At 48.4% G+C, this 10,195-nt stretch overlaps 1 protein-coding gene across 19 annotated transcripts in view; it reads right to left on the reverse strand.

Moving 5' to 3' along the window:
- The window catches only part of Heph (polypyrimidine tract-binding protein 1 heph), a 478,446-nt gene that overhangs the window by 251,240 nt on the left and 217,011 nt on the right, over positions 1 to 10,195 (reverse strand). For 10 of the 19 annotated variants that reach the window (XM_076444546.1, XM_076444550.1, XM_076444547.1 and 7 more), the window contains exon 3: positions 6,381 to 6,434. The exons of the other annotated variants lie outside the window; for them this stretch is intronic. In XM_076444546.1, the coding sequence (XP_076300661.1) occupies positions 6,381 to 6,434 (54 nt within the window). The remainder of the gene's footprint in view (positions 1 to 6,380; positions 6,435 to 10,195) is intronic. 19 annotated transcript variants of the gene reach the window in all.

Here is a 10,195-nt window from a genome sequence, read left to right on the forward strand (position 1 = left end):
GTTTGACTGATTGTCGCCCCACCGTTTCTCTCGTCAGCAAACGATTCTTCTTCGTCTCCTTCTTTTTCGTCGATCCCAACGAGATCGAACGCTCGGCCGATCCTAACAGCCTCGAACCGCTTCACAGGCTCTCTCTTTCTTTCCCTAACCTCGTAGAATCCTCTCCGAAACGTCGTTCGGACGAGAAGAGGAACCTTATTTTCTTTCTCTTTCTTTCAAAACCTTACTATAATAATTTACTTGCTTACGAGATACACATACGGAGTTCTATCGACTATACCTTATAACGTTACTACACTCTTTCAGACACACGCAGACCCACGCACGCACGCACGCACACGCAGAAGAGACTGAAGACGGTGTGTGGTTAATCCTAAACGAGCGTTGGTGCACGCCGAGCCGGTACAAAGTGATGATTGTCAGTACGTGAGCGAATAGTATAGGGGTGGTGGTGGTGGTACGTGTGTTTTGCGCGCGTTACGACCACGCAAGGTGCAAAGTGCGAGAAGAGGGACAGTGTGCAACACGCAGAAGTGTTTGTGTGGTTTTCTGTTTTTTTATCTTTGCTTTATGGGACACTGCGGGAAAGGGTTGGAGTCTAGCGAAGACGCTCGCTCGCTCGCTCGTACGTTAATTGAAACGTCGTAGGTACGTTGAGATATTAAACTTGACTTTTTTTTTTCGTTTGTTTCTAATAATTCTCTCCACTCTCTCTCCACCTCTCTTCCTCTCTCTCTCTCTCTCTCACTCACTGGTTTACCCTTGGATCGAGACAATTTTCGAAAATTGCGCCGCGATCAGGGAGAGAAAAATTACGAAATACCGCTATACCGAGAGCCTAGCTTTTGAAAATGATTGTCACGAAGATTGACAAGAGAACGCCCCCGAGGGTCAGGGGCGGAACGGGGAAGAAACGATCCCGGGGCCCCCCCGCGACTATAATCTCAGTGTATGAGAATTGTTCACCGGATCTCGTTCAGAGTGGCGCCCGGTCGATCGGATATGTGCGAGGGTGTGTATACATATAAACGTATGTATAGAAGTGTAAATATATATATAATATGTCGTATGTAAATATATATATTATTTATATATATATTTATGTAGAGGTATATATACATATATAATAATAATCTATGACGTAGGTATATAGACCGTGTAAACACACACGTAGACGTTTCGGTACAGAGAGGCGGCTGTAGATCACAATAAAGACACACACGAAACTGCGGATTTTTTCCTTTGACTTTTATTTTATTTTTTTATTTATTATTATATTTATATATTATTATTTTTACCTCAGGAGGGGCTTAGGTGTGGAGGAAAAAATCTTTCTTCTACAGTAAAATCCTTTCACTCTCTCTCTTTTTTACTCTGACTAGCTCTCTTATTCTCTCTCTCTCTCTCGTTCTCTCGTTTTCCCGATCACGACCGACCCTACTACTGTGCTTGATTGTCTTGACGCGATTCTCTTTAATTGCGATCAGTCGCTCATGATATTTCACGACCTTCTCTTTTTTTCGCTTACTATACTTACGAACGAGCCTATGATACTTAGTTAATAATTATCTAAATACATCGGGGGTTTTTTTTTCGAGCGAGTCTTTTTTTTATCTAGGATCTCCTGTCTCTCTTTATTTCTCTCTTCGTCCGAACGACAGGTTCTCTCTCTCTCTCTCTCTCGCGGGCCCTGAGGAGAGCGCGGCCAGCCGCGCGACAAAAATATAATATAAATCTCTGGGACTCTCGGATCGGCCTCGCGTCTTCACTCGACGAGAGACTGTACTTCCGGTTCTTCGGCTTTAAGATCCTCCTGCGTTCTCTCTCGATGCCCCTCTCTTTCTTTCTCTCTCCGATGATACAACTTTATCGTAGCACAACGTCGACGACGACGACGACGACGACGACGATAACGACGGTGACCTTGAACCCGTGACGAGTTCAGGGTGGCAAGCTGGTTCCTCTCTCACTGCTCTCTGCGAGGACAGTGGCTCGTAACACACACAGACACGCACACGGGCATTGGGAGGATGACTACGATAAGAGACCGCGCGCGCGATGATCCGACAAAGATCTATCTCGGACGATACCGCGCGTGCATGGCACTGTATCAGTCTGAAAGAGATATCGAAAAGGAAACTAGTTATCGTTGCCTCCGATGTTAGGTTCGTCGAGTTGCCGGCGCGGACTTCCGGTAAAGAAAAGAGACGCGTGTGTCACGGTGTGCCGCACACGGGTGTTAACACACGAGAGAGAACGCGCGCGTGTACGTGTGTATCTTCTGTATGTATGTTTCGAATATCACGTGGGTTCGGTCTCGGTGTTCGACACGGTTTAGCGAGAACGTGTGTGCGTGTGTGTGTTCACACCTTCGTCGGAGAACTATTTAGACTGTCTCCTCTTGCAGCGGATTGTGTGTCGCCCCGTGAAGTCTGTTAGGGTTGGACGACAACGAAGACGACGACGACGACGACGGCGACGATGACAGGCGAGAGGCGGGTAGAGCGGGTACAGCACGCGCGCGTGGGGCCCACCACAGACAGAGAACGGGTACAGGTAAACAGAGAGTCCGGCGGAATTGGACTACGGGCGATCGACGGCTCTCTGGTGTGTCCGTAGACCGGCGAGACACACAGGGACAAAAGAATAAAGAAAACGGGGGTGTCGAGCAGAGATAGATAGAGATTAGAGAGAGGGGGAGGAACGACAGAGAGAAGCAAAACAGATAAAAGAGAGAAGAGAAAGAGAGAAAAGAGAGAGAGAGAGAGAGTATGGTCTGTCTGTGTGCACGTGTGTGCCGGTACTGTGTGTGAAGTGGCTCGCGGAGGACCCCCAAGACAGGACTGGAAACAGAGAAGGAGTGTGTGTATGTGTGAGTGTGTGTGTACGTGTTTGTGTGGATGTGCGGGAGAGAGAGAGAAAGGCGGAGAGAGAGAGAGTGTGTGTGTGTGTACGTGAGAGAGTAACTCGGAGGTGGGAACGATTAAAGAGCGTCCTACTCGATCGCCCAGCTTGACACAACTGAGGAGCGTCTCTCTCGCGGCGCCCGCGTAGGCCTCCACCGCCACCGTCGTCGCCGCAGCCGGGTCGTGTCGCGGCGTATACGCGGCTTTCAAACGCTACCCCCTGCTCCTCACACCCCGGCGTACTGTACATCGCCAATCCGGAGCGAGACTCAACCCGACGACTCGCGAATCTGCACGAGCCCCGTCGAGTCTGCGCGCTCCAGGGACACCGCGAAACGCGGCGCTACGCTGCTGGTGCTGCTGCTGCTGTTGATGCTGCTACTGCCTCGCGATACCCTCTCTCCCTCTCTCTCTTTCTCGCTCGCCAACCCCCATCCCTTCTCCCTCAGTCGCCCAACCACCCCAACCACTCGCGACCGTGTTGGGGGATCGTGTCTTTACTAACCCTGTTTCGTTCGGCTTCACCTCTTTCGCGAATCTTATTCGCGCTTCCCCGCGAAGCTTTCTGTCTTTAACGAGCGACCGCTACTCTGGTCTTGATTTCGGTGATCCCCCGGTTATATTTTTGATTGCGGACAGACTGATTGCATTTTTTTGACTAGGTTCCAGGTCTAGAGAAGACTGAGACTTCTCGAGTGGGACGAATTTAGGCAGAGTAGAACCAAAAGGGTCCAAAGGAGTCCAAGTGTGTTCAGAAGATTCGATATCCCTTGAAATTGAGCCCAGCTTCCTCCAAGCCTCACAAATTTGAAATCCAGAACTGCATATAGCAAAGCTTAGAATTCTTTCCCGAAAAAGAAGCTTTCTCTCATTAACGAGCGACCGCCATTCTGGCCTTGATTTCGGTGATCCCCCGGTTATATTTTGGATTGCGGAGTTCTCCAGACTGCTTGAATTTTTTGACTAGGTTCCGGGTCGAGAGAAGACTGAGACTTCTCGAGTGGGACGAATTTAGGCAGAGTAGAACCAAAAGGGTCCAAAGGAGTCCAAGTGTGTTCAGAAGATTCGATATCCCTTGAAATTGATCCGAGCTTCCTCCAAGCCTCACAAATTTGAAATCCAGAACTGCATATAGCAAAGCTTAGAATTCTTTCCCGAAAAAGAAGCTTTCTCTCATTAACGAGCGACCGCCATTCCGGCCTTGATTTCGGTGATCCTCCGGTTATATTTTGGATTGCGGAGTTCTCCAGACTGCTTGCATTTTTTTGACTAGGTTCCAGGTCTAGAGAAGACTGAGACTTCTCGAGTGGGACGAATTTAGGCAGAGTAGAACCAAAAGGGTCCAAAGGAGTCCAAGTGTGTTCAGAAGATTCGATATCCCTTGAAATTGATCCCAGCTTCCCCCAAGCCTCGCAAATTTGAAATCCAGAACTGCATATAGCAAAGCTTAGAATTCTTTCCCGAAAAAGAAGCTTTATCTCATTAACGAGCGACCGCCATTCCGGCCTTGATTTCGGTGATCCCCCGGTTATATTTTGGATTGCGGAGTTCTTCGGACTGCTTGAATTTTTTGACTAGGTTCCGGGTCGAGAGAAGACTGAGGCTTCGAGTGGGACGAATTTAGGCAGAGTAGAACCAAAAGGGTCCAAAGGAGTCCAAGTGTGTTCAGAAGATTCGATATCCCTTGAAATTGATCCCAGCTTCCCCGAAGCCTCGCAAATTTGAAATACCCGCAAGCATTTGAAATAGCGAAGAATTCTTTCCCGAAAAAGAAGCCCATGGCCCGGCAGTGTCCACCTCGGTCGAACCTAGGACGACATTAGATTTCATCCGACTCGACAATCACGTCGATACTACCGTACGAGCAAGTCCTAATCGAGCAATCGGGAGAACGACGAGAAGAACGCGCGCAACGTGTGTCCGATCCGCAACGTGCCAGTGAGAACGAGAGGGAGCGACGGAGATTCGAGCGTGATCACGTCGATCTCGAAGCGGGAACAAAAACGACGGAAAACTCTCGCGCAGCAGAAGGACCTTCGATGGGTTCTTCAGGACTGATTGTTCAGAAACGGTCGTCGTTGATCAGGATCGATTGCACAATGAACCGATTCACCCTCGACGGAGTCGAGGACGCTCGAACAACCGGCTCCCTCGAAAGTGGTAACCTGATTACCCGAAGAGTCGATGATTGGATGAATGAATAACGAGGTACAGGGCGTGTATAGTAGTTTTTTGTAGAAAAGAGGAGACCGTTTCTTCGTTGCGCGAGGATACAAACGGTGCAGCGATGTTCTTAACGCACTTAAGGGGGTAGTATAGGCTCGATTTGGAACTAGAAAATATCTAGAATCTTACTAGAAAAAGGGGTCGAAAATCTAGTAAGATTCTAGTAAATAGCAAATATCTAGCAAATTTTACCAGATTTTCGATCGAAAAAGTGGGTCTACGCGCTGTCGGTTTTTGTCCTTATTTGAGCAAATTTTTTTTTCCTCTTCCAAAGAGGAAGATTCAACGCACTGCGCCCTGGTCATCGTAGCAGTCAAAAAGTCTTTTGGAGACAGAAAAATGCATTGAAATCTGCAGGTTTTTTTCCTAGATTTTTAATCTACTTTGGGCCATCATATTATTAGTTATAAACATAATCTCGTTAACCTCGTGACCAGAGCGCAGTGCGTCTAACCTTCCTCTTTAGAATAAGCCCTCACTCAGCCCAAAATTTGCTGGAATAAGGACAAAAACCGACAGCGCGCAAACCCATGTTTCGAGCGATTTTTCTAGTAAGATTCTAGGTATTTTCTAGTTACAAAACGAGCCTATACTACCCCCTTAAATGGCGATTAAAGGATCCGAGGTACTCTAATCTTGCCAGGTCCCTAGGTTGAGCACAATGCCAACAATGTAGACGTATTAACGTTGTAGAGATCTCGAACGACCCTCGACGATAATTGCCTCGCGCTGCATCAAATTTTCTCTCCCCGTTCGGCGAAGGCGGGGTTCAAAGTCAGTTTTGGAAAGCAGAAGCGAAAGTGAGGCGAAGTAACGTTTGAACATTATCGCGCGGCACGTCTTGATCGGTGGAGCGCGTCCGTTAATTACTGTAAAATGCGGGAGTGGGAAATGAAATAATTACAAGCGTCGCGGCTCTCCTCGAGATTATACTGGTCTCTAATTACAGCGAAATAGAAAACTACGAGGATGCTCAACTTGCATGCGACTTTTTGCCGTGTGTCTGGCGTTCTCGGCGACGAAACCGAAAGTGTACGAGTGCCGGAAAGATCATGCTATCGTTCGCAACACCGGTCTGCACGTTCCCATAATGAATGCAGACAGTTTCGATTATTCGCAGCAGATTTAACGAAACTGCTGCGTCGTCCATCTCCCGGAGATGAACAAGACGACCAGATTTCGTTTGTTTTTTTTAATTATGGCGCCGGGGCGAAAGCGACAGCTTCAAGGGGAATTTAATTAACTTACCGGGACGGTCGCGTGCCCAAAAGGAAACGGAGTCAAAGAGACCGGAAATCTTACCTGAAACAGAAATTAATAGACGATTCTAAATACAGCGACAAACAATGCAGCAGAAACGCGCGCTGGCGCGTTGAAGAGAAATATGAATGAGCTCGGGGTCTGAAAGAGAGGCGAATGAGAGTACCGTCCACAACGACAACGCAGAATTCGTTTTCGAAGCCGGAAGGACACGATCCGGTGTCCTCGCTGCGACAAAATCATTTCCGCGCTGGTTTTAACAATCCGGAATGAATGGTCGCGCGGTAAACAAACAGTATACGCGCAGGTCGGAACGAATTTCGACGGACTCGGTAAGTAGCTAATAAAGCGGGCACACGGTCGAATTAGCGCCGAGGCGAAACGCAAACGAAATCGCGAGACGCTACCAGGGATCGTTAATCCCGTCTTGCCGACGACTTAATACGTTGGGCAAACCATTTCGTACGGGGGGCTGTAGCATCATCCAACCGCTCGTCCCCTCCTCCTCCTGCTCCCTTCGCTCTCAGAACGCTCACCCCCGCATTGCTCCTGAGAATCGACCCTAAGTCCCGGAGAAATTACTCCGGGGTAAGCAGTATGCAGATCGCGAAATCGCGACATACGTTAAGGATTAACTTCGAGTTGGCAGCGGGCGGCGAACTGCCGCGGCTAAATAGGAGCTATGAAATCGGGGATCGGAATGCCGCAGGAACCTCCGCTCCCCGTGCACCACTCTAATTTTTATAATTGCCATGATCCCTCCGAAATTGTCACTCTGACCGCGCCACGTTCGTTTACATCGGATCTCTGGATTTACAGTCAGGGACAATTTAAAGTGGACACCCTTAAAAATCGCATAACTTTTTAGAAATTGGCCCGGAGGACTTGAATTTTTTAAAGATGTTAGACCGGCTAGTTCGCTAGAGAATAAGTAAACAAAAATTTAATACGATTGCGATTGGTAGGAATTATACAAAATTTTTAAAAATTATGTTTTGTCAACTTTTTTATCTGGGCCTGTAACGATAATTTAAAAAATCCGTTTTATAGATTTCGGTAACTTATATGCATACTGAAAATTTCATCGAAATCGGTCAACATTGCAATGAGCTACATACTACGTTTAAAGATGAGAGCTTAAGGGTGAAAGTCGCAGATTTTCAGCCTTGCCAGGGCATTTCGCCCTTACGTGATTATGGAAAAATGTGCATAGCGCCACTAAATGCGCCCCTTCATATGAAGAATATTTTATATAAAACATTTTTCCATATTCCTGCTGGTTTCCCTAATAATTGACTGTCTCCAAATAAATGAACCATCCTGTATTTTGGGAAAGGCTGCTAGGAATATGATCGAAAAGATTAGGAAAATTAAATAGATGACCCTCCAGAATTAGGACCTGTGTGGTTATTAGGTCCTCTATAATTAAGAGCCTCAGGTTTGGCCTCTAGAATTACGTCCTCCGGAATTAGAATCGTCGAAGATCGACGAATATCGGATCTCCTCGAACCTACTCACTTCCAAGGGGGACATCAGGCCCCAAAACGGTGTCCTCCAGTAAGAATGCAACAGCTCCGGCATGATCGATTTTGTCGTCGGTTTCGTGAATGCCAGTCATCGGCGTGGAATTGTGTAACAGCGATTTGTCCGCGTTTAGCGGCGTCGTTATCGCGGCATCGGCCGTGCATAATTCTGTTTGAACGAATCATTATTGCGGTCATCCATATATACGTGCCGGTAAATCCATTTACAGTCCAGCTGTCGATTGTTCCACGCGCTAAATTACGGGGGATGATTGATGTCGAGCCACGACCCGCGCGCCGCGCCGGCGAAAGATAAGCCGAAATAAAACGTTGGAATCACCAAGAAATTTCGCCAATTGAAAAGTCGATCAACAGCGATGCGTTTGCGCGCGAACAACGAGATTAATTAATATATCTTTTACATTGTTCGAGAAGTCTGTCGGCCAGAGAGAAAGATTAGTTGAGCCCGTCGTCCGTCGCCTGTCATCACGCGACGTGTTTCAGGTTGTCGCCCTTCGTTCTCGCGAAGATTTCTTAGCGATTCCTGCCGCGATTCGTATCGCCGACGGTCACGCGATCCGTAGAACTCAGAAATCCTGATTCGCGGCTACCTGGCCGACGAAAAATCACCAACCACACCGCCGCCGCGGGAACCGTGACGATAGGGAGGGGAAAAAAGTTTCACGGAAACACGATAAAAACCGAGCCGGCAATTCCGTCGCGATATGATGGATGGGATCGCCACGCGACGGGATTGAGCCCTCGTTTGGCATTGTTAATTCCTAACGCGGCCACGATAAACCGTTTCGCGGCTCCGATGTCTGGTGATTTGTCAAACCGAACGGACCGAAGTGATTAACCGTCCGAGGAAATAATTAGGGACGTGTGCCCTCGCCCGTTTCTTCGAACAACGGACATTGGACTGAACCCCGCTTGCCGTGTTTCAACCAGTCAGACAAACATGAACGTTACGCGTTCCTTTTCGGATGAAATACAATTTTGTAATCGACATATTCAAGCATTAAAATAAATGTAGCCAAACGATCTTACTTCAATGAGGAGTAGCTTGATGGGCCTGAAATCGACGAGGACTAGCTCGACGAGCCTGAAATCGATGAGGACTAGCTCGATGGGTCTGATATCAATGAGGACTAGCTTGATGGGCCTGAAATCAATGAAGACTAGCTCGATGGGCCTGAAATCAATGAGGACTAGCTCGATGGGCCTGAAATCGATGAGGACTGACTCGATGGGCCTGAAATCAATGAGGACTAGCTTGATGGGCCTGAAATCAATGAGGACTAGCTTGATGGGCCTGAAATCAATGAGGAGTAAGCTCGATGTGAATGAAATCAATGAGGTCTGGCTCGATTGGATCTCACTTCAATGAGGACTAGCACGATGGACCTCAAATCAATGAGGACAATGTAGCCAAACGTTTGCAAGACGTTTGGATCACCGGTAACTGTAAAGAAAATATTACAGCAACCTGTCCCAGCAGCTGATTGTTCTTACCTTCGTGTGGCACCGCTGCTCTGATTTGGAACGGCGACTTGGGCCAGAATGTGCGTTTGTGCGAAATGTTTCAATGATAAATAAAGGACCCGCACGCGTCGAGAAAACTGGATACCCGGTTCAGTTTCCAAGTACATAGTGAGAGGGAGAGAGAGGCGACTCTACCCCGAAAATCATCGACCCGTGAACCCCTCGAAGGACAAGGTGAGCAGATTCCCCTGGATTTCAGTTACGTCTAGCAAGCGGCAGTTAGGTTGCCGTGGGTAATAGGGCTTGATGCATGGCTCCCAGGATGCGCCTCCCTCTTCTTCGTACTCTCACCCCTCGATTTGCCATTCGTCCTCCGGCAAAAGCAACCCCTCCGTCTTTCCCGAACTCCCTTCCTCGGACTCGGTCTTTATTTATTTAAAGCCCGTCACCGGGTTGGCTGCGGCCGGTGGCGCGGTATCCCCGATGGGAATCGGCTCTGTTCGGAAACACACCGCTTGTCCTATGTGTGTGCACGCGACGGCGTTCGTACGTGTTCTCACGGGCGCGGGGGTGTGCGCGCGGCCGTATCGAATGCTCGATTGGCCTGACCGACTCCTCGTTTTCCGAACGGTTGGCCGGCGTTTCCTACGGCTCGCGCGATTTCCATCGTCAACCGGACTCCCAGCAGACCGATTACACCTACGCTCTCTTCTCCCCAACTATTCCCACCCCCAACCCCCGCAGAACCCACTTGACCGGACTGCGAAATCCTTCGAGAAAGTAAAAGCTGCACTT

Source organism: Lasioglossum baleicum, chromosome 20, assembly GCF_051020765.1.
Source record: "Lasioglossum baleicum chromosome 20, iyLasBale1, whole genome shotgun sequence".
Taxonomy (NCBI): Eukaryota; Metazoa; Arthropoda; class Insecta; order Hymenoptera; family Halictidae; genus Lasioglossum; species Lasioglossum baleicum.